Source organism: Taudactylus pleione, unplaced genomic scaffold (genome assembly GCF_031769625.1).
Source record: "Taudactylus pleione unplaced genomic scaffold, aTauple2 ptg001573l, whole genome shotgun sequence".
NCBI lineage: Eukaryota > Metazoa > Chordata > Amphibia > Anura > Myobatrachidae > Taudactylus > Taudactylus pleione.
In genome coordinates this window covers 6,678,196-6,703,705 of record NW_028285970.1, presented here as the reverse complement: position 1 = coordinate 6,703,705, position 25,510 = coordinate 6,678,196, and the positions used below count along the sequence as shown (strand labels likewise).

The 25,510-nt window shown below is 41.0% G+C and overlaps 1 protein-coding gene across 1 annotated transcript in view; it reads left to right on the top strand.

Annotated features, from left to right (window-relative positions):
• LOC148442317 (guanine nucleotide-binding protein subunit alpha-14) overlaps positions 1-25,510 on the top strand; it is a 152,615-nt gene that overhangs the window by 124,461 nt on the left and 2,644 nt on the right. Inside the window, exons 3-6 of the mRNA XM_088464071.1 lie at positions 20,630-20,784; positions 23,216-23,344; positions 23,802-23,931; positions 24,383-24,536. Coding sequence (XP_088320197.1) covers positions 20,630-20,784; positions 23,216-23,344; positions 23,802-23,931; positions 24,383-24,536 — 568 coding nt within the window. The remainder of the gene's footprint in view (positions 1-20,629; positions 20,785-23,215; positions 23,345-23,801; positions 23,932-24,382; positions 24,537-25,510) is intronic.

The following is a 25,510-nucleotide window of genomic DNA, read 5'->3' as shown; positions in this document are numbered from 1 at the left end:
TTGTGCACAGAAGAGTAACCTCTATGAAAACCTTGATCGATAATACCCCTTTTCCACTGGCCAAAATACCCGGGTTATTGCCGTGTGAACCCAGGTAGTGGCTCAGTGGAAAAGGCTCCTAGGAAAAATCCCAGGTCGATTTGACCCGGCATTTCTTCTTGGGTCTCAAGCAGGGTTTTACGCGGGTAAAATCCTGGTCAAACTCAGTGGAAATGGCATTCTGATTGGGTGCTATTTGGAAAGCTGTCTGTGATGGCTGTCATCGGGGAGGGAGAGATTACAGCTTCCCCATATTGGTTCCCATATGGTCAGGACTGTTTTGGTTTTTACCCCATCGCCGTTACATACGGGGAGGCTGTAATCTTTCCCTGCCCATCTCCTCGGTGACAGCTGTGACATCCCAGCCTCCTGAAAGGACACTCCGCTCCGGTCTGGCGTTCAGGGGAGAGCTGGAGTTTACGGAATTTGGTGATGACATCATCTCCAAGTGCTGGCACTGCACCCGTATGCAGTGTGAAAGGCGCTGACCCGGAATATTCCCAGGTCGGTGCCACAGTGGGAATCTGGTAAATCCCGGCTCTGGCCCGGCTTGGAAGAGTAGTTCCAAATTCCAGGGACAGACCCGGGATTTTGGTGGAAAAGGGGTAACAGTAAGGTCATCATGCTCATTGTACTACTGAGAAAACCTTTTGTGTGACATCACTAACTGTAGGAAGTGGGCTAGCTTTCCGTACAATAGCTGTGAATGTTCACATGAGATTTAGGTCATGTTATCTTCAACTCACATTAACAACTAACTATAACTAAAAGGTATATTGGGGCAAAAAGTACTAGACATGGACAGATGTAAATAATTTTTCTTACTGTGTTTTCTCAAGAATTGCTTGTACTGGTATGTTAACAATATTGTAATTAGGCATTTACTCAGACTATACTAGTATTACAATGTAAGTTTTTAAAGTGCATGACTTTTTCAAGTGATTTTTTTTTTAATTGTAGTTGTCAAATTTGTACAGAATCAGGCAGAATCTGTTCATGCTGCCATTACTGCTTTTTTTTGTTAACCAGTTTAAATTAAAAGTACGGTAGTTCTTGCTTACATATTCACAGAGAAAGTCACCAGTTCTGGCTACTATAATATTTACAGATCGCGTTTGTTAATCCATATATACCATCACGCACTCTTACATTGGGCAATGATAGTGGTGTAGAAATCTAGGGGACTAGGGGCCTGATTCAGAGCCGTTCGCTATTTGCGGTCGTTCGTTCAAAAACAAGGGGTGGCTATTCAAATGATCCGTTCGCAAATTGTAGTCTGTTCACGCCTCTAAGTCTGAACGAGCGAGCAAAACATACGCTCGTTTATTTGTTAAAAACGCCCCCTGGCCGCTCGCATCCTACGTCATGTCCGCTATTTATTAGATTAATCGAGTACATCGACCAGCGTATGAACTGCTCGCTATTCTTGTGGTTGGTGTTTGCTACCACAAATTTGCGAGCAGTTCTGGCTATAAAATAACCCAGTGACGTGGTCAATGACGCTGCTGTATTAATTATGCACACCCATAATACGCCCGTTTTGACCTTTAAGCACGCCTGCGTTCGGATCTCCACTCCCCATTTTCAAACACCTTCCCCTGTTACCACCCACATACGCCTCATTCTGTCACTCAAAATAGCAGGCACTCGCTATATAGCGTACAAACTATTTTTGGCCGCACTGACTGGTTCGCGCATGCGTACTAAAAACCGTACGCATGCGCAGATGTGCAAACATCGCTCGGAACGAGCGTACTGCCGCTAACGAGCGGCTCTGAATGAGGGCCTAGGTTTCTCTGATTTAAAGTATTTAAACAGCTTTTAGGCAATTTGTGCAATAGAACTTCACCCACACATCACTGTGATCTTAGCAGTTTATAATCTTTAGTTTATATTTGGCTGCCCAACTGATCTTTTAAAGTTACAAGGCAGCTTTTTTCTTTTTTTTCTTCTACTATTACAACTCGCTTTAAACAACTATTTATTTCTTATACCTATTTCATGGCCCGTGCACATGGGCAGTTATTCCTGTGTCTATAATCCGTGTTGTTTGTGCTGATGATAATCCTCTGCCTTTCTGGGACAGCCTGTAGTTTACAAACCAGTTTTCTAACAGGATATGTAAGTTGAAGTACAAGTTACTGAACTGAAATGGCTACCTCTAGTATACAGCAGGTGGCCACAAACAGATGTGTCCACATACATCTATCCTCCGTGTGCCACACATAACGCGTGAGTGCCGTTATTATCATGAGGTAGGTTTTCTAGTTTGTCGGGCTACAATATTATTCCTGAGGGCAGATTCAATGACGTATGTGCTGCCTGCAGTGCATATTGGGCCATTCCGGTAAATTAAGAAAAAAAGTACTTTTAGTTCACCTACCTCCCTCCCCTCCCCCAATTTTTTATTTTTATTTTTTCCACCCATTATGGTTTAAATGTTATTTGACATGTAGAATTGAGCAAAAAATACTAATGGTATTTTCTATGCAAACAAGGTATAATTTGTGTGGGTACTATATAAAGTGTTATTGATGATAGATTGTGATGAACGCAAATGTTGAAAAATGGCCTCAGCACAGGGGGGAGGAAACCCACAGCAGTGAAAGGGTTAAGCTAACAGATTTTTCATTGTCTTATATAAACTACTTTTCTGAAAGCCATGATTTTTCTTCAGGCTAAAACAACGAAACGCAATTGACTCTGTGGGTCTGTGTCCAGGAAATAGAACTCTTGATATGCAGCTGGCACTTGTGCTGCCTAGAATGTAGGTGTCCTTAATCAGTAAGTGAAAAATGCTGCAAGAGCATGATGGGTACAACTACATTTTTCTCATGGCTGACTGAAAGTAAAGGTTACACTATAGACCCATGAAAATAAAAGTCAGCACTTTTTCTTAGGCCTACATTAGTCACCCTGTGACATTCACTATTTATGTGTCTTTCTTGTAGTTTCTAGTTGTTAGAGTGCTCATAAGTGCAAAACATTACCTTAAAGACAAATAACACTGTGCCTTCCCTGTTCTCAAAGTCTCCAATAAAAAATAGTATATGTTTCTTGGGAGCTGAAAGTGAGCCTAGCGGCTGTGCCCAAGGAAAGGTGATGAGAGGAGAGAGCTGAGGAAATCCTCAGTAAATATAAGGAAGTGGGTGTGTCTCCTATTAGAAGCACATAGCCAGCAAAACCAACCTCGCTAACCACTATTTACATAGCTTAACAAATGGCTGAAAAGCACTTGGCGACTGTGGTGTTAAAAATGTTTGATTCATAGTCAGAAAGCATAAACTGTGGCTTGATATATTTTACACAATACTGTAGCGATTAAGTGCACCCCTCATTGTTTAGACTATTATGCCTTGAGTCTACTTCGCTGGAAATTGCATTTAACTGTTACATAGCTTACAAATTACTGGACCCCGTGGCGCAAATCAATTCAGAAGGAATTGAATAGTATCGGGAGGGAGCTATTCAGTTCAGAGCGCTGTTTAGTTCTACTAATGTGTTCTTCTCACACCCTCCTGAGGGTGCGATGAGAAAACCGACTACAGTGCCAGCTTAGTGCAGCGCTAACAGCCTCGCGGCTGGCACTTTAGGCGGAGAATGCCGATTCTCGCGACTAAACAACCAGGCTAAGTTGCGAGAACCTGCATTCTCCGATTTACATGCTTCCCATCAGAGTAAACATCTCGGTGAATTAAATAGTTCCTGTAGCTCCCTCCCGGCACTATTCAACCCCCGCTGAATTTAACCCCCACACCCCCCTGTGAGAATGAGGCGTTCCTTCAGCATTACTATACAAGCATGAATTGCTCATTTTTTACATTGAAATGGCTTTTTAAGGAACCTTGAGTCTATATAGGTTGTAGCAGCATATTCATCACAGAGCAATTAGCAATTAGGAATTAGATAGGTTATAAGTCATAGCAACCAATCAGCTTCTAGCTTGCATTTATCAGTGTTTTCTATAAATTGATAGGCAGAATCTGATTGGTTGCTTTGGGCAACTTCTCCTCTTGACTGCTCCTCCACTTTTTATAAGGTTTAACACATAATATAAATTATACCAATGCTTCTCAAATCCAGTGCTCAGTTCACACTAACAGTGCATGTTTTCCAGGTCTTCTTAAAGAATCACAAGTTAAATCATTAGATTCACCTGTGGATCTCGTAAAATGTGTCAGTCAGCAGAGATGGCAAATGACTTTTTTTATCTAGACTAAACCATGCAGGGGGTGCAAATAAAAAGTATTCTTGTTTGTGCTTATAAGTAACTACTGGCTGCTTTTGTAGCCCACAAATGATGAACAGCTATATTTTTACACTGCAATTTAGATTTGAGTTAGGACACACATCTCAAACAGCTGCGGCTCCTACTTTCCGGTGAAGCAGTCCGGTCAGCGTTCCGGCTCCTGTTATCTTTGGTGCCTGCCTGGCGCATTGGGCATGCTCAATCCTCTTGACAGGTCCAGTGAAAGGCACATGCACACAAACACCAGCTCATCAATGATTTAACAATGGAGCTCAGACAGAGGTATACAATCGGGAAGCCGGTGGACGTAAGCCTGACAGCCGGCTTCCTGACTTCTTTATCCCAGCGAGGGTTAAATGACAGGCGTCTAATTCCAGATGCCCGTCATTTTACCGACGCCGGGAGACCGGCGCCCGGCATCCCGATCGAAGTGATGCCGGGCACCGCTGCGGACAGCCGCTTTAGGTTTAGGGTTCCTGGGGGACTTAGGGTTAGGCATCCCCCCAGTGGTTAGGGTTAGGCTAGGGGGAGGGGGAGACTTAGGGTTAGGCACCCCCCTGGGGGACTTGGGTTTAGGCGGCAGGGAAGGGGGGGAATTAGGGTTAGGCACCGGGGGAAGGTTAGGGTTAGGCACCCTAAGGAGGGTTAGGGTTAGGCACCCTAAGGAGGGTTAGGGGGGTTAGGTTAGTACATACTTACCTGCGGACGATCAGGATTTTCAGCCGTGTCGGCCTGCCGCTGTCAGGATTTGAACCGCCGGACTTGTGTCCGGCGGTAATTTGTATGTATTCCGAGAAAGGAGACCTCATTTACAGTTAGAAGTAAATGCTCCAATGTAGTTGCAAATATTGCTACTGTAGAACATACTTTTAGATTAACTATATACTGCCCAAGACGTTTACCTGATGACTAGCAAAAAGTATGCATAGTTAGGCTTTATCGGGCACTGACCTTACAGTATGCCTTATACCGTGTATCCACTACGCGATTAAACAGCGACTGAACGATAATGACATCAGTATCGTTCAATCGCTTGTTAATCATCCGCAAACCGGGCAGTTTAAAGTATAAAATGACCAGCGATACGCGCGATGGTCGTTTTTGACATCTATCTTCGCCCGAACACGCTGGTCAACCTTACGACCTCGTCTGGTTGACCATGTTCGGAGATGACTGATGTGCTTACACTGAACGACTGAACGTTCAGTGTAGGCACATCACAGACTGTGAAACGACTGCATGATTACAATGTCGTAATCGTGCTCTTGTTTCACAGTCGCCTAGTGGATGTGCGGCATAAGTTTGGTAAATGAAGCCACCAGGCATGAAAGGTTTGCAGAAATGCTGTAGCGAAATATCTAAGTATATGGTCTAAGTGGGTTGAATCGAGATATGCAATTACTGTTCTCCATGGCAATTGTTTCACTTTAATAGTAGTTGGAAGTTTATAAGGTATCTGTTTATATAGCTCAATGAAAGATGGTAAATTTATTGTTTAGCAGTTGAGCTTAAAAAAATCTCTTATTCTGTTTTTGATAACTGATACTTATGATCACGTATTTTATATTCTCTGTTCTTCATTTTAAAATCAATAAAAGTAGTTAAATGCGTCATTTGTGAGACTTGCACAAACCATGTTTCACTGGCGCAATAGGGCAAATTTTAACCAGTTAACTGGCAGAGCCTCATGGTTGCATACGCAGCCAACTTGTCTTTTTGTGCTGACACGGTCACATCCCATGTGACTTGCATAAGCTGCTGCTTAGTAAATCTAGACCCCAGAGTGCTCAGCCTCCTTAAATGTATACAAATAGTATTATCATTTTATGTATTTGAGGAAGTAATAATTGCATCTCTATGCTCCTGTGTAGGCGTCCTAACTGTTCTTATTGTCTTATCTACATAGATTGGCACATAATGTGTAGTTAGCATAATGATACTGACCGTTAGACTAATCGCCTAGAATGGTAGAACTACAGTTACAAATTATTATAATGTGCCTATCTTTCTAGATGTCTTTGTATTGCTATGGCACTGTTTCAAACCGACTTGCAGACTTTACCCCTGAATGTTACATGTTGCGTGTTTTTTTTGTTTTTTTTCTTTATATATGAAAACAGTTTAGAAAGGTTAGTTATTCTTGCTGGACACCATAAATAAGCATACCTCCCAACTGTCCTGATTTTGACTGGACTGTGCTAAAATATTTATCCCAACTTGCAGTAAGTTGAGAGGGATATGATCAGATACTGCCAGTCTACAGTATTTGAGGTGTGATTTTAGGAGAGGGCTATGACTATACAATGCAGTCATTCAGATTAGCTCTTGCAGCTCCGTTGCCTAGGCCAGGAATTCTGCAGACCCTGATTTCAGTATTACCAGAAAACGGGGTCAACACATACCCATTTTCTGGAACAGAGGCCGGCACCACCCCCACCCCACCCCCCAATGTCAGCAGCCTGTCAATCATCCTGCGGTTCAGGGGGTACTGATTGGATATGTACGCAACCCTGATGGTTTGCATACATCTCTGAATGAGGCCCTGTGTGCAGCACTGAAATCCCAGGTAACCTTCCCGATCACAGGACATACATTTCCTTGCAAAAGTATTCACCCCCCTTGACTTTTTACCTTTTTTGTTACAATTCAGATTTTAAAAATAAATAAACTACAGGTTGTAATGTATGTGATGGATCTGCACAAAATAGTCTAATTTGGTGAAGTGAAATGAGAAAAATATATATAAAAAATTATCTTTATAAATAAAATTCAGAAAATTGGGATGTGCATATGTAATCACCCCCCTTGCAATGAAGCCCCTCAAAAGTTCTGGTGCAACCAATTACCTTCAGAAGTCACAAAATTTGTGAAATGAAGTCCACCTGTGTGAAATCTAAGTGTCACGTAATCTGTCAGTATAAACACACTTTCTCTGAAAGTCCCTAGAGGCTGCAACACCACTAAGCAAGAGGCATCACACCATGAAGACCATGGAGCTCTCCAAACAAGTCAGGGACAAAGTTGTTGAGAAGTACAATTCTGGGTTGGGTTATAAAAAAAAATATCCAAATCTTTGATGATCCCCCAGAGCACCATCAAATCCATCATCATCAAATGGAAAGAACATGGTACCACAACAAACCTGCCAAGAGAGGGCCGCCCACCAAAACTCACAGACCGGGCAAGGAGGGCATTAATCATAGAGGCAGCACAGACCCCAAAGGTAAGCCTGAAGGAGCTGCAGAGGTCCACAGCAGAGACTGGTGTATCTGTGCATGTGACTACAATAAGCCGTACACTCCATAGAGCTGGGCTTTATGGAAGAGAGGCCAGAAAAAAGCCATTACTTAGTGATAAAAAAAAAAGAACACACGATTTGAGTTTGCCAAAAGGCATGTGGAGGAAGGTGCTCAGGTCAGATGAGACTAAAATTGAACTTTTCGGCCACCAAGGAAAACTCTGGTGCAAACCCAACACATCCCACCACCCCAAGAACACCATCCCCACTGTGAAACATGGTGGCAGCATCATGCTGTAGGGATGTTTTTCAGCAGCAGGGACTGGGAAACTGATTCGAGTCGAGGGAAAGATGGATGGTGGGATATTCTTGAGCAAAACCTGTTTCAGTCTGCCTGTGATTTGAGACTGGGAGGGAGGTTCACCTTTCAGCAGGACAATAACCCAAAGCATTCTGCTAAAGCAACACTCGAGTGGTTTAAGGGGAAACATTTAAATGTGTTGGAATGGCCTAGTCAAAGCCAAGATCTCATTCCAATTGAGAATCAAGACTTGAAGATTACTGTTCACAAGTGGAAACCATCCAACATGAAGGCACTGGAGCAGTTTTGCCTTGAGGAATGGGCAAAAATCCCAGGGGCAAGATGTGGCAAGCTCATAGACTTATCAATGCGACTTGCAGCTGTAATTTCCACAAAAGGTGGCTCGACAAAGTACTGACTTTAGGGGGGTGAATAGTTTCACACTGAAGTTTTCTGTTATGTTGTCCTAAATGTTGTTCACAATATAAAAAAACACAACTTCACAGTTGTAGGCATGTTTTGTGAATGAAATGATGCACACCTTCAAACAATCCATTTTAATTCCAGGTTGTGAGGCAACAAAACATGAAAAATGCAAAGGAGGTGAATACTTTTGCAAGGCACTGTATATATATCTTTATAGTTAAAACTATCTAATATAAGCACAGTATTTTTTGCTTATTTTATATAAAATTTTTAATACAGTTCAGTAGAATTTTTACCATTATGTAATAGAACTGTCACCTCCTAGATAATTAACAATTGACATATTTAATGGTAGGGTCCTTTAAATTGCCATTCTAAACTATCTGGGTAAAAATATTAATGTGACAATTCCATATACTGATGTACTTATAAAGCAAATATAGACTCCTAGGTGCAGAGTAGCTTTAATAGCGGGAAAATGTATATCAAAATTTTATATATGAATTTATTTGTGCAATGTTGGTGCTACTGCCCATCTCATACTTGTCCTTTTGTGTTTGAAGGTAAAAGGTATCCTCAAATCTAAAAGCAATTCTTGCCTAATACAACATCTAAACAACCAAGGATAAAGATAACCAGAAAATTGGATGTGTTTCAATCAAGCAAAGCTGCTTCTACACAGAACATTCCTTCCGTGTGGGGGGTAGACGTAAACAAACTTTGTATATCCAAACTACACAGAAATAGGCATTATCCAATTTAAGATTATCGCTTTTAAATTGAGTTTATTTGGCATATTTGTATTTTCAGATAACATTTGAAAGGGTTTAGATTTTTTTCTTTTTTTGATTTTAAATGGACTGTGTTCATCAGATTTTTTTTTTCTCCCTGTACTAACATTTTTATTAAAAGTGACAAAAAGCATACACAGTATAACCAAATCAGCTTGGCAAACCATTCTTTGATAGACCTCGCTTTACTGACCATGCATCAATGGGCAAAAGCATTCTCCAAACTCCTGCCACAAGGTTGGAGCACACAGTTTACATTGCATGTTGCAGCTTTACGATTCAGATCATAAGGTGCCTAGGGCAAACCATTAAAAACAGCCCTTGACCATTATTGCTCCTCCACCAAAATTTACAGTTGACAGTACGAATTTGTGTTGGAAGTGTTCTCCTGGCATCCGACAATCCCAGGTACAACTGTCAGACTGACAGATGGAAAAATGTTATAGGTAAATAGGTCTCTCCAGAGATTGTGTTTCCATTGCGCCACAGTCCAATGGCGTTACAACACTTTTGGCATTGCACATGGTGATCTGATGCTTATGTGCAGTAGACTGACCATGAGAACCCAATTCATGAACTTCTCCTTGAATAGTTTGTGTGGACGTTGGCTGAGGCAGTTTGGAACTTGGTAGTGAAACCAAGGGCAGATCATTTTTCAGTGTGGACTTTGCTGCTGATCTGCTGTTGCTCCTAGATGTTACTTACAGAGGACCTGGGCAACTATAGCGGGGCAAAAATTTAACAAATTGAAAGATGTCATCCTATGACAGTGTCACGTTGAAAGTCACTGAGCTCTTCAGAAAGACCCATTCTGCTAATGTTTGGCTACGGAGTTTGCAGGGCTGTATGCTTGATTCTATTAGCAACGGGAGAGGCAGAAATTTACAAACCCTAACTAGAAGTGCTGTCCACATACTCTTGGCCATGTAGTGTATGTGATGTGTACCGGAGTGTCACTGAAATGCAGCGACTATACAGGTGATCGAGCGCATGATTTTATTATTTTTATTTGGGACGGGTTTTGGGACAAAAAGATTAATAACTTTAATAGAAGTCTTTTAAAAAACGGAGTTTGAACAGATGAGCTGGCGAAATGACAGACATCCTGTAATACAGATACATGTTGCCTTCCTATGCGTTAAAAGGTGCGATTCGGTAATGCCGAGCATCTTTTTGTGCGACTTCTTCCCTTAAAACGTGTCTTATTCGCAAAGTAATTAGGACGTACAAGCAGCTTATGCTGATTAAAATGATATGCAGCACAGCAGCTGACACTGTAAGGTAGCATGTCACATGCAGATACCCGCAGTGGCACACAGAATATAGCATGCTGCATATCATTATAATCAGCAGAAGCTGCTTGCGCGTCCTATTCACATCTCTTTGTGAATGAGACACATTTTAAGGAAAAAAGTTGCACGAGATGATATTGTTCCCGGTGTGAATGATGCAGACAAAGCCTATGTTTGTGTGTTTACTGAACAATTCTCTTAAATTACTTTTGGACTATCAGCCTTAAAGCTTATTTACCTGACTTTAGGAACGGGATGTAGTTATGAGCCCGGCGGTCGGGATGCAGTCAGAATCCCAACTGCCGGCATCCAGACGGTAAGTATTAATGGGTTAGGCTTAGGATTAGGCAATGGGGGGAGAGTTAGGCTGCAAGGGGGAGAGGGTTAGGGTTAGGCTGCGGGGGGGGAGGAGGGTTAGGCTACTTACCTAGTTGGGTTGGGATTCTGACCGCCGGGATCCCGTACCCAACTCTTGGGAACACGTGCTTAACACATAGAACCATATTCAATTAGAGGCGAAGTTTTCGCCTGTCCGACTGTTCGCTTCATTCGCCTGTTTCAGAGGCAAATTTATTCCGTGCTCGTCCCCGCTTTTCGCCTAATTCAATTGCAAAACAGGCGAACACGGAAATAGGCGAATGCGGAACAGGTGAAAAGTACTGAAAGAATTGGGGAAATCAGTCTGTACCCCAGAAAAAGATGCTCTAACATAGGGAATCAATATAAATGTGTACTAATAGCCCTAATAAAACTATTTTGCGTACTTAAGTTGTGTAAATTGCTTGCTATTAGCGTTTCTGTAAAAGTGGTGAAGAATGGCATAAAGCTGTATTTTTTGGTGAAAATAAGTAGTCCTGTCAAATTTGGGGTGCTTGAAAATGGGTGCTAGCATGTTTTTATGTCTCTAAAGTGAACTTTTAAAAAATTTGAAAAATCCACCTGCTGCATGCACCTGCAATCCCAAAAACACCTGACCCGTACTTGTGGACCCCCAAGAAGTCTTTTTCGCTACTTTTAATGTTTATCCCCCCACTTTTTAAATTTACACCCCAAAAATGACATGTCTTTTTTGGGGTGTTCTTAGGTTTTAGTTCTGTATTTTTTGCGTATTTGTCCTTTTGGGGGGGCTGTCCCAAGGGGTCTGAGTTGTTTCCCCACGTTTGCACCCCAAAATAAAGATTTTGCATTTCTTTTCACCAGCTATTGATTGGAGAATAATTTTTGGAGAATTGTTTCCACTTAGGCGAAATTGTCCTGGAATTGAATTTGGCGAATTTTTTTTTAGGCGAATTTTTCACAAAAAAACAGGCGAATATGGCTTTTCACCTCTAATTGAATTCCCCTCATAATATTAAAGCCAATATTGTGGTGGTTGTGTATTTTTTCCCTTGCTTTTTTCATGTCTACTAAGTATTGTTGCTTTGGATTGTATTGGAAGGCTGCGGAGTTATGTGCACATGTCTATGAACACTAGAAAAACAACTGTTTGTGTTTTTGCGTAAACAAAGCTTAAGGCAGGGTACAATATTCAGTAATATTCAGGGGCCAGTCACACAAATATGTAAGCTACTTCATATGTCATTTTAAAGAACCGAGGAAGTGGTGCACATATTGACCTCTGTAGAAATGACTTTATTAAGTTAGACGTCAACAGCAAATATTTAGATGTCATTGATACTTAGCTCCTGGTATTGTGCACTATTGTCTTGGGTCCTCCTTTGGCTACTTGTAGTGGTGTAAGGTATGTTTACATCTGCAACTCATGAGAATGGCACTTATGTACAATATAGAGAATTCAGAATAAATTAAATCAAAAGTTTTGTGTAGTTAAAGACAAAACAAAAAAAAATGCTGTTTGCACACAAATATGCTGTGTATTGTATATGTTCTGGGCTGTGTATGTATATACACACCCAGATTAGCCTATAGACTTGAGCAGAATGTGGTAGGACTGGTTTGAGAATAACTGTTTCAAAGGGCATATGCCTTTTATTTATTATTATTTATTATTATTTGCAAGGATGCCTAAAACAAAATAATAGTGTAATGTCAACGTGACCATTTCACCTCCATTTTATGATTGTAGCTCTCATTCAATAGGAACATGCACCATAAAGACCACAAGAAAAATACAAAAATTGGGCGCTTGGTCTCACTAGTGACAATACACACGCTGCACTGCAGCTCCCTACAAAGGAAATTGTCAACCTTTTGGTTCTACAGAAAATAACACACTTTTGAAGTTAATTTAACCTCAAAAAAAGAAAGCGCTGTTCAGCTAGTAGGAGTAATAATCCATTTGTTGAAGCACTTATCCAACATCTAAAATTCTTCACCATTGTAAATAAATCACATATAGTAACATATGTACATTATTTATTAATAGTACAACTATATATGGTAAAAGCAATTTATTACATAAAAATTATTTATTAATACCACAACAGCATATATCAAAAATCAGATGACCAATAATCAATTAACTTAATATATGCTGTTATTAATAATAAATGAATTTTTATGTGATAAATTGCTTTTAGTGTATATATAGTTGTACTATTAACAAATTATGTATATATGTTACTATATGATTTATTTACAATGGTGAAGAATTTTAGATGTTGGATAGCGCAATAAGTGCTTCAGTAAATGGATTATTACTCCTACTAGCTGAACAGCGCTTTTCTTTTTTGAGGTTAAATTGACTACAAAAGTGTGTTATCTTCTGCACCATATATAGACTATAGACACTTTAGTTAAAGAATAAACCACCTAACAGCCAGTTTCTACCCTTTTTTAAAATCTGCTCTTTCCCAGTTACTTAAAAAACAAACAAAAAAACAATTAGTATGGTTTCTATAGTCGGTAATACTGGGTTTGGGGTGCGCTTCGGAGTGGTGGTGGTGTTGTGGGATATAGGGGGTTGGATGATGGAGGGGGGGAAGGTGTGAGGACAGAAAAAGGAGGGAGGTGGGGAGAGAGAGAGAGGGGGGTCCAGGTGTGGATGATGCTGCACCATGCAGTAGGGGTACCAGATCCTACTTTTGGATAGATATGGTAATATTGGAGGGTACATGCGCTCCTTGGTTGTGTGTTGGTGTATTGGTGGGGAGATTGAGGAGGGAAAAAATGGGGGGAGGTTGGGGGGAGCAGATGGCTGTGTGTTGTGGTAGAACAGAAATACAGGAGGCTGGATGGATGGTTGAAGAAACAAATACGTTTATTTGTATCTGTGTGTGCACATAGAGGGTGGTAGTTGCTCAGTAGGAGGCACAGTGCTCCTGGAAGATAAATGTCTCTTAGATGGTTCGTGGCAGCACACACTGCCCAGTTGTTGGTGATTTGGGGTGAATGGTCTATCCACAGTGTGGGGAGTAGGGTCAACCCTTTCAGGGGGCTCCTTGACATGCGGTCCTGACTACTGCATGCTTCCCTGCCTGACGTATGCTCAACAGACTTCTGAACTGGGATGTCCTGTTGGAGGTGATCAGGGTGCTCCCACTTTGCGGCATCCCGCACTGGTGAGGAGAACGGGTGCTGACCTACCGGTAGGTGCCCAGGTCCGTTGGTGTGGGATCAGTTCTTCTCAAAGTCCAGTATGATGCCGCGGTGGGGAACGTGCACTGTTTCAGTGGCTCACATCCGTGGATGCAGTGCAGGTGAAACCTGTGCTGCTTGCGTGCAGCGCTGTCATTTGGCAGGGGCTGGTGTGAGTGGGGACCAGCGTCCGGTTAAACGCCGCTGCTGCCGTTCAGGTGCCCGGATTGGGGCGGATGTAGATGCAGTTTGGTTCAAGATAAGTTGGTGTCTGGGGGTCTCCAACGCCTTTCGGCACAGGTGCCTTATTCAAGGAGGTGTCATGGTTTCTATAGTATTGCTTGAAAACCATTGGATGTTGGTAAAGTCTGGTATGGTATTAAACACATCATGACACTTGTAATGACTAATTGCTTAAATCTATTTTTGTTGTTCTTCATTATGGTTTCCCTCACACCATTGAGTGCCCTGCTACTCTGTAATCTCCATTGTGCACCACTCTGTTAAAAAAACACAGGGGTCACTTCAATTAGCCGCAAGTCCCCTTGGTTATATGCTGCATTTCCAGCACCTCTGAACTCAGATTTATATTTACGCAGTCCTATTCAGGGCAAGATCGCATTGTGAGGTTGGGTGAGTTGAGGTGCCATTGGTGGCATTTCCACACTGGTACAATGGCAACTCCTCCCATACTGTAGAATATGTGATTTGTATGTGAGTGTTTTGGACAGAGGAGGACTTGCTTTTAATACAATAGTAGATGTACTGGCATTGTTTAAATTCTTCAGAAGATCTTAAGAGCTGTAATCATAAATGGTTCTTTTGGTAGAAGCCTGACATCTAGAGGTGTAGAGTGGAACTAAATACAAAGTAAGCGCTGTATAAAAATGTAAATAGGCCCCAAATAATTGTGCAATAAAAAAAAATGCTGAAAACTATGAAACAATTTTTTTTGCACAAGCATATGGAAATACTTGTATCTTTGTTCAGATCTGAATGCGTTACCTGGGTGCATATTGTTTTACAGTAGTGTCATTCATCTGTAAATTAAAAGTAGGTTTTATTGATTTAGAAGTTACAATTACAGCGTTCAGATTGGTATGTTTGCCGTGTTAAGTGAGTACTTGGCTAGCAGTTAAGAGTCAAATTCCTTGTATACAAGTGTATACTTGGCCAATAAAGTTGATTCTGATTCTGACCCCATTATCTGTTTGGACAACAACTGCATAAAAATAGGCAAAAAAAACAAAGAATCACTATTCGATATTGAAGTGTCTGAATTTGCCAACAAAATCTACCTATAGTCAATCTATTTTTGATGTGCTGTGTTTACCATGTTAAAGATGTGTCCACATACATCTAGCTTTCTTGCACGTTAAACAGCCCTTCTAACTGCACCATGCTATGACGTGACTTGGTAGCGCCGAACATCTTTTTGTGCGACTTTTTACATTGAAATGCGTCTTATAGCAAAGTAATGCAGATAGGTTGCACAAGCTGCTGACACTGTAACGTAGCGCTTTGCATGCAGATATAGCTGCAGTCACACACAGAACATAGGCATGCTGCATATCATTGTCATCATAATAAGCTGCTTGCCCTATTCGCATCACTCTAAATAAGACTCATTTTAAGGGAAAAAGTCGCACGAAAAGACGCTCTGCGCTACAGAGTCACGCGTTGCTCCCACGTTGTGTAACGCGACTTGTCACACGGAATGTAGATTATGGACTCGGCTGTATACCTGCTTGCAATGTTGCATTGACTCATTTTGTACTAGCCAAACATGGATGGACCAAACTCTGGCCAAGCCCACCTTGTGTGCTGAAACTTCTTTTTCTTCTGTCTCTCTCTCCTGTATGCATGCACAAGTTATTTTGCCCTCCAACTCCACATGACAACCAACAATAGTGCATGTGTGACAGTACAAATATTTGCTCAAAAATAAATTGGCACTGGACTGTGCTATTTGGTTAGACATTAAGGGGGAGATTTAATAAAGCTTGGAGAGAGAGAAAATGGGAGCTGATTGGTTAGTGCTATTTACCTCCAAACTGTCACTTTACAGGCTGTGTTTGAAAATGACAGTTAGGAGCTGATTGGTTGGTGCTATTTACCTCCAATTTTATCTCTCTCCAAGCTTTATTAAATCTCCCCCCTAATATGAATCTATATATTAGATTTGACTCTGATTTTTTTTTTATGGTACAATTGTGGTTAGGCCTGTATACTTAAAAAAAAAATAAAATAAATGCACAATATTGATAGTAAGAAATTCTTAGTTATTACATGTATGAAAACCGCACATAAGAGGTTCACTATAGGCAGTGAGATGAAAGGCAGTGATGTTTTTATTACAGGACAGAAGCGATTAATATAATCACAAGTTGGCCTATATAAAAGCATAATTTCTTACTTTTGAGAGAGTATATCAGGGAGCTTGTGAAGGTAACGCCTAAGTGCGCGGTGGTAAAGTGGACGTGTACAGCTACATCTGAGAGGTGTCATAATACTGACTTAATGGTGTATACACACTGGACCTCATTCAGAGTCGGTCGTTGCGGCCGCACGGTCGTAGGGGAAAGGGCCCGGATATGCAAATTAAGCGATCACAAGTTGCGGCCCTAAGATGAGATCATTAGCTGAACGACCGAGGGTAAGAAGCGGCCGTAAGACTAAATAACGCCCCCTTCTCGATCACAACACACGTCATCTCCTGGGATATAAGGATTAATCGCGAGCATCGGGAACCATCGGAGCTGGTCGTAGAGCTTAAGGTTGACCATACCCTCTCTTAAGCACTACGATCATGTCCGTGTAAAAACCTTCCATGTCACATGTGCTATGACACTACTTTGTTAATTATGCACTCCCATTAAACGCCGTTCGCATAATTAGGCACAACTGCGTTCGGATCTCCACTCCCCCGTTTTCAAGCACCTTCCCCTGTTACCACCCACAAACTGTTCATTCTGTCACTCAAACTAACGACCTGGCTGTGTTCAAGAGAGAAATTTCTGATCGTAAGAGCTAGTTTGCGCACGCGCACTGCGAACTTTACGCATGCGCAGTTTAGCGAACATCGGTGGCGTACGACCGTGCGGCCGCAACGACCGACTCTGAATGAGGTCCACTGTCAGATATATCAGATGAACGATTTAACGATTTTTACCAACAATTTTACAAACGACTTGAACAATTGAACGATTTCAGACTGTATTAAAATTAATAAAATTGACCAAATCTGACTGCAAACACATCAGATGTCAGATATCGTAATCTGACCATCGGGAACGTGCATCGATAATCGTTACAGGCCCACATGTCAGATTTTCTGTCAGATATGAACGATTGAACGAAAAATCGTTATCGTTCAAATCTGACAGGAAATCTGACCGTGTGTTTGCACCATTACATCCAAATGTAAATGTGCCACAAAGCAGTTAGTAAGATGTACATGCATTGTGTTTTACAAGTGGTACCATACAAGTGACCAAGAGAAACCTTATATGAAAATGCATGTAGCCATAGGGATCATTGTGCCTTATAACCAATGCAGGGAAATGGCACAGATGGTCCTAATTTCTTTTTTTCCTCTCATGTATATAACGGCTACATAATGGGGGTAAGGTGAAATGAGGGAGATTGGTAGACTCTTCAGGGAGTCGGGGAGATTCCTGCTATTTCAGGGAGTCTCCCTGACACTGAGGGAGAGTTGGCATGAAATAAATGTTCATCCAGAAATATCAGACTTTTATTTTAGAGTTTTTTATTCTCCTCTTTAACTAGAGCAGTGGCGACCATTAGGTGTCCTGGGGTGTGCATGTGGCTTCAAAACAGTCACATGCAGCCATTTTGATTTGTTGTCTGTGATTCTTATGTTACTTTGCACAGTATATTTACACAAATAAGTCCCAGGATTCAACAAATGTCTTCAGCAGTTAGGAATGACATGGACGTCAACTATTCTTAATGTAAAATGCCTCGCTTCACTGCCTGAGGTAGCCCCAGGCAGGGTCGGCTCCAAGGGGCGTGGCCTCATTACGATAGGCCATGCCCCTGATGTTAAATTATTTGGAGGCGTGCCCGCATGGCATGCCTCCAAATAACATCAGGCTGGGGGTAAATCCCAGCCCTCCATCACTGGCTGGGCTTCCCCCAGCCCTTTCCCGTCAGTGCATGCGCGCTGCATCCATTCACACTCCGGGGTCTGGCACAGCTGTGGCGGCGGGGGGGTCCCCAACCTCCCAATTTGACCACCCGCGGGCCACTTCGGCCCACGGGTGGAACAGCGGGACAGTATTGTCCCGCTAAAATCGGGATATTGGGGAGGGGTGCGCCCTCTATGGGTGGGGTCCCATTTCGACCGCACTAGTCGAACACCCCCAGAGCCGGCCCTGGCCCCAGGGCTGTCAAGGTAGTAGCAAGGAGGAGGTCCATCTTTAAACAGAACAGACTTGCCATTTCTGTCCTGCTGAGGTGCTAAAGCAAAGCCTCACAAGGCGAGTCTTTAATCCTGTCTTTCATTAAATTAGGAACTCTGTGACACAGATGTGAGTGACCGCCTGTCTGTAAGTCAGAGTGCAACTGATTCATTATATTTTGGTCTCAGTATTTCACCAATTCCACCAGTCCCACAGTGATCGGATCGGACAGGACAGGTACAGGGACCTGGGATGCCCCATGTAAACCAATTACCAGGTTATATTTTCTATTAGGACAGCCTAGTGACAAGATTGTGTTCAGCTGTGGGTCAGTCCAGTGTTTCCCACACTAATTAAGTCACTTCTGGTCAAGCATGGGCATCCTTAAAACCTGGACTGTTATGGTGTCTTGACAGAATTTTGGAAACACTGGTTTAGTCAATTATTCAATTGTGTTTTCTTATACTTTGACTAATCAGTGATGGCTTAATTTACTACTTTATCATATATATAATAATGTGATTTGTTGTGTCTCATCACATTGGACAATGGAACACGTGTGCCCCAGCAAAAGTTATGTTGTTCATCACTGATCAAAAGGAACAATGCGTAATTATAACCTTGCCCTTTTTTAGTCCAAACTTGTATATTCTTCTATAATTTCTTCCAGGGAAACTGGGTTATCTTTTTAAGATGTAGACAATGACTGCAACTAAAACCAAATTCTGTTTTTTTATTATTATATTATTTATATAGCTTCCTTCAGTCATTATAGTTTATTGCTCAGTCCATTGTTTGAGAAGATCATTAATGGTGCCCGATTAGAAGAATTATTTTGTTTGGATCAAGTAAAAAAAAAAAAAAAAAAAAAATTTTTTTTTTTTATAGATATTCTCTCTAATCTGATACTTTGTATGTCTTTCTTGCTTTTTTAAAAGCAACCTAGTTTGTCTCTCTAGTTGTACATACCTCAGGGTTTGCTGTACCATTTTGAACACTAGATCATGAATGAGGTCCTTGTACTGGTGAGACTTCAGGGTAGACCACTACAGCTGGTCCCTCGTGGTGTCATGTCAGGCAGTTGGCCAGATTATGTAATATGTCTAGGCAGAATAAAAAGCATTAGAACTAATTACAGTACAGCACACTAAACAATTTAAGGGGTTAGCAAATTCACTTCGGCTCACCTTTTATGTATCTGTGCAATCTGTTCAAACAGATCTTCACAGAGGACATTACTGTATATCATCCATAAAGGATTTGCTTATAAAAACATTATTATGAAAATGATGATTTGAACCTTAAGGATATATACTGTAGTCAAATCGTTATTTAGGTTAAAAGAAAAAAGTACTTGTTATATACCAACATTTATTTTTCACTAGCTGAAGTACCCTGCGTTGTCTGGGTTTAAATCTTCAAGTTATTAAGTTAGGCATCCCAGGCCAATTGCCATCTCTCTGTGAAGTTGTCTTCTAAATCCATGCAGTGGAAGGCCCAGAACAGGCTCCCCAGGTCAAAGTTCCACCCAGCGCACACCAGCGGAGGTCCGACCAAGACCCTTACCTCCCTAAAACCAGGCCCAGATCCAACTGGACCACCTCGCGTTGGTTTCACTTCTGTGACGTTTTCGGCAAAATCCATCTAGTGGAAGGCCCAGAACAGGCTCCCTTGGTCAAAGTTCTGCCCAGAGTACACCAACAGGAGGTCTGATCGGGACCCTACCCCCCCTTACCCCTGGCCAGGATCCAACTGGAACACCTTGCGTTTGTTTCATCCCAATCGGCTGAGAGGTGTCCGAATGCATAACTGGACAGACATACAAACAGACCAATTAATTTTATATATAACATTAAGGCCTACCAGTTCTCCTCCTAACCAGCCCCTTTTGTGCTAGGACAGATTCAGCCCTCTGCGCCACCTATGATTGACTGTCCTTCCTCTATAGATTGTAAGCTCTCACGAGCAGGGCCCTCTTCCCACCTGTATGTTTCCTCTCCTTACATGCGCCATCTTCTCCTTCTTGATATTCTTTTTGCAATCAGTGGCTCTGAATCGGTTTGCTGCTCCCATCAACTGGGTACAGGTTTACTCTGCACTGCTTTTATAGTTCTACTGATGTGTAGACATTGACTGCCATGTATATTATTTTTGTTTTGTTATGTAGTTACTGTACTTTTGTATGCACTTTGTGGCCCCCTCATTGCACTCTACTGTATAAATGAAGGATGATAATAATGATTTTTATTATTAATTGGATTGAGAAAATAATTTGTGAATTTAAATTTACATTTACAGTTTCTTTCTTCTTTTTTTTTTTAAATTAATGAAGGAAAATGCCTTACTGATTCGGGAGGTAGAGGTTGACAAAGTAAACAGTCTGGAAAGAAAAAATGTTGAAGCAATCAAAAAGCTTTGGGAGGACCCTGGGATCCAGGAGTGCTATGATCGGAGGAGAGAGTACCAGCTGTCAGACTCCGCTAAATAGTGAGTGTAACACCTTGTACCTAGATACTGTTTCAGCATCATTTCTTTAAAGTAACCCATGAACAGGAAGACCTCACTACTATTACTAAATATTGGTCTCCCCTGACTTTAAAAATATAAATGAATAAAATATAATAGCACCAGTGCAATGCACGGACACAACCAAAATACATTCATAAGCAGTGCCAATAGGCTAAATTAGGGTAAATTCAGAAATTTTTAATTGCAAGAACTGGATTGTGGGGAAAAAAAACCTCACTTCCTTCCTCTCATTCATTTCCTTCCCCTCTCCCCTTGGGGTTGAGGAAGGATTGGAGTAATCTCTTGTACTGATTATTGCAATTCCTGTTTTACTGGACTTCCCCGAATCAGGACGTTTACCCCATACAACCTTTTTTGAATTCAGTGCCAGAATATTTTACCTTGCAAAAGATTCTACTGTAGCTCCTCTCCATTTTATCCCTACAGGTATTGCCTTCATTTCACCAAATGTGTAGTATAAAATACGTCTACTGACCCAGTGGTTCCCAAACTTTTTCAGTTGAAGGCACCCTTAGGGACTCCTTCATTTTTTTCAAGGCACCCTTAAACCAAATTACCTGTAGTACTGCCCTTTATGTAGTGCCCCTTATGCAATTCCCCCTGTAGTAATGCCCACTATAGTAGTGCCCCTTATGCAGTGCCCCCAGTAATAGTGCCCCTTATGCAATGCCCCCTGTAGTAGTGCTCCTTATGTAAAGTCCCCTGCAGTACTGCCCATTATGCAATGCCCCCTGTAGTTTAGCCCATTTTGCAGTACCCCTTGTAGTAGTGCCTATTAGGCAGTGCCCCCACTAGTAGCCCCCACAACCATGTGCAGAACTTACCTCCATGAAGTTCACGCTGGGGACCGCTCCTCCTGCTGTCTCTCCCGCTGCCGCTGTGCTGACTGGATCAAGCTGGATCCAGCAGGCGCGCATGATGCTCACAAGTTCCCAGCTCTGCGAGCTACCGGTAGATTGCGATCAATGTTTAGTTAGAGTATCTGGACCATCACATTTGTGGGTTCGATTATACTCTCCAAATGGCCAGAAAAAGAGAATTTTCATGTGAAGCTCCACAGTCTATTCTTGTTCTTAGAAATGAAGGCTATTCCATGCGAGAAATTGCCAAGAAACTGAAAATTTCCTACAACGGTGTGTACTACTCCCTTTAGAGAACAGCACAAACAGGCTCTAACCAGAGTAGAAAGAGAAGTGGGAGGCCCCGGTGCACAACTGTGCAAGAAGACAAGTACATTAGAGTCTCTAGTTTGAAAAATAGACGCCTCACAAGTCCTCAACTGGCAGCTTCATTAAATGGTACCCGCAAAACGCCAGTGTCAACGTCTACAGTGAAGAGGTGACTCCAGGATGCTGGCCTTCTAGGCAGTGGAAAAGAAAAAGCCATATCTGAGACTGGCCAATAAAAGGAAAAGATTAATATGGTCAAAGAACACAGACATTGGACAGAGGAAGATTGGAAAAAAGTGTTATGGACAGACGAATCGAAGTTTAGGTGTTTGGATCACATAGAAGAACATTTGTGAGACGCAGGACAAGTGAAAAGATGCTGGAAGAGTGCCATCTATCAAGCATGGTGGAGGTAATGTGATGGTCTGGGGCTGCTTTGATGCTGGTAAAGTGGGAGATTTGTACAAGATAAAAGAGATTTTGAATAAGGAAGGCTATCACTCCATTTTGCAATGCCATGCCGTACCCTGTGGACAGCGCTTGATTGGAGCCAATTTCCTCCTCCAACAGGACAATGACGCAGAGCACACCTCCAAATTATGCAAGAACTATTTAGGGAAGAAGCCGGCAGCTGGTATTCTGTCTGGAATGGAATGGCCAACGTAGTCACCAGATCTGAACCACATTGAGCTGTTGTGGGAGCAGCTTGACCATATGGTACGCAAGAAGTGTCCATCAAGCCAATCCAACTTGTGGGAGGTGCTTCAGGAAGCGTGGGGTGAAATTTCTTCAGATTACCTCAACAAATTAACAACTAGAATGCCAAAGGTCTGCAATGCTGTAATTGCTGCAAAAGGAGCATTCTTTGACAAAAGCAAAGCTTGAAGGACAAAATGTATTATTTCAAATAAAAATCATTATTTCTAACCTTGCCAATGTCTTGACTATATGTACTATTCATTTTGCAACTCATTTGATAAATAAAAGTCAGTTGTCATGTAAAAGACTAAATTGTCTGGGTGACCCCAAACTTTGAACGGTAGTGTATGTGTGTGTGATCAAGAAGTAAGAATTAAAGTCTCTAAAAATCTGGAGGCTCTGCTGCAATCTGCCTAACGCAATGGTAATGTTGGTCTTGACTGATTTGAATACAGTAGATAATTTTTAGCTAATTTACTGTATAAATGACTAAGATGTATGTAATTTGTTTAATCTTTCAGCTACCTTAATGACATAGACCGCATTTCTGTTCCTGCATATATTCCCACCCAGCAAGATGTATTGCGAGTCAGAGTGCCCACTACTGGAATCATTGAGTACCCCTTCGATTTAGAAAATATTATTTTTAGGTATGTTGGTCTCTGAAAATAATCGTAATAAATACAGTGCAATAATATATGATTAAATTAACGACCTGCTTTGTCTTGTGCCAGGTAAATACCGGTGATGTGTATGTGAATCACATGTTATATACATTCTGCTGCTTGGTAGGAGCCTGTTTTGCTTTAAGCTTCCGGAACTAAACTTTTAGATTTTTTTTTTTCTCTTTGTTTTTATGTGTAGTAAATTTAGAGATTTATTTAATATAAGCCAATAATCCCAATAACTAGATGCTAGGTTTATTTAGAATTTAAATTTTTACAATTGACAGAACAAGACAGATTTGTATTTATTGTTAAAGCTCTATTTGCATACTATGTAGATTTAATTTGTGGTTTTTATTTTAAACTATTTCTTTAGTTGTAGTGAAAGGATAATCCCTTAAAATTCATGCTGTTCCATGTTTGTCTCCATACTGCCGTATAGGATGGTAGACGTTGGCGGTCAGAGATCAGAAAGACGGAAGTGGATTCACTGTTTTGAAAATGTTACTTCCATCATTTTCCTGGTGGCACTGAGTGAATATGACCAGGTCCTTGCAGAGTGTGACAATGAGGTACTTCTGAATAAAACACACGTTGGTTATGGACATTGCATAGTTCAAACCCCAGCAGAGACCATGAATGGGTGCTTGCTAGTGAAGCTGTATAGTTGCCAGAAAACCACAGGTCTCCTAGCTCTTTTCTAATGCAGTGCACCATTAAAATGTGTTCAGTTTAGTAAAAAAATGACAGTGTAAATTTAGCTTAGGGATTATTATCCAGCATGGTGCAGATGTGACATAATACACAGCAACCAGCTGGATGTTTACTTTCAATATTGGAAATTTTACTGATCAAAGCTTATGTCGATTGCTTGCGATCAGTTACTACACATTAGAACCATTTTGGCAATTTGTACTGTTTCTGTATTCCAAAGCACAATGTTCCTTGTTCCATTATTACACTACCTACAAAGGTACACTGCATATGAGTGTCTAACACTTTATTTGTGTGTTCTACTTTTAGAACCGGATGGAAGAAAGCAAAGCTCTGTTCAAGACCATCATAAACTACCCCTGGTTCCAGAATTCTTCCGTCATCTTGTTTTTAAACAAGAAGGATCTTTTAGAGGAAAAAATTGTATTCTCTCATTTAATTGACTATTTTCCAGAGTTTAGTGGTAAGCATAACTAGCATTATAGTCAGTAGTCATCATAGCTTGTTAAAATGGGAATGAAGCTTAATTTCCAATAATTTCAGGTCTGATTTAGTATGTAAAGACATCTCGATCATCTTGAGTAAATTCCAAATCTACATGTTAAATATTGGCTGAATTAACTGTGTTAAAAACATAAATAAAAAATACTGTAGATGTTTTGTATCTTTTAACATGAAGCTGTTTTTTCAAGGACGTCCTTTCTCTATTTACAATTTTTTTCAATAAAAATTTAATTTTGGAAAAAAAAACCCATTAATATTAGCTAGAAGTAAAGGTGAAAAGAATATATGAACCAGAGCGTTTTATGTAGGAAAAAAAACCCATTAATATTAGCTAGAAGTAAAGGTGAAAATAATATATGAACCAGAGCGTTTTATGTAGGAAAAAAAACCCATTAATATTAGCTAGAAGTAAAGGTGAAAAGAATATATGAACCAGAGCGTTTTATGTAGGAAAAAAAACCCATTAATATTAGCTAGAAGTAAATGTGAAAAAAATATATGAACCAGAGCGTTTTATGTAGGAATAAAACAAACATCAATATTAGCTAGAAGAAAAAGGTGAAACAAAAGATGAAAGTGTTTTATGTAGGAAAAAAATAAAATCGTTTTTCACAGGGATTGCAGCTTCAATATTAGAGGTTGTGCAGGGAATGCTCATGGCTATCGGTGGCGACTTGTCCTGCAAGATAACAGTGTAACTTTTCTAGAGTTAAATGGTTTCTTACTGCTCCAAGAGATGTATGTGTATGTATATTGATATGTACGTGTGTGTGTGTGTGTGTGTGTGTATATATAATATATATAATGTGTGTGTATGTCCTATTAAGTAGAAACAACTATTTTTATCAGCCTAAGCTTCTATAGGTTTACATGATCTTGTTAATGTTGCTTGTATGCTGGAATCTAGTTGCAGTAGGCTGCTGCTGTAAAGTG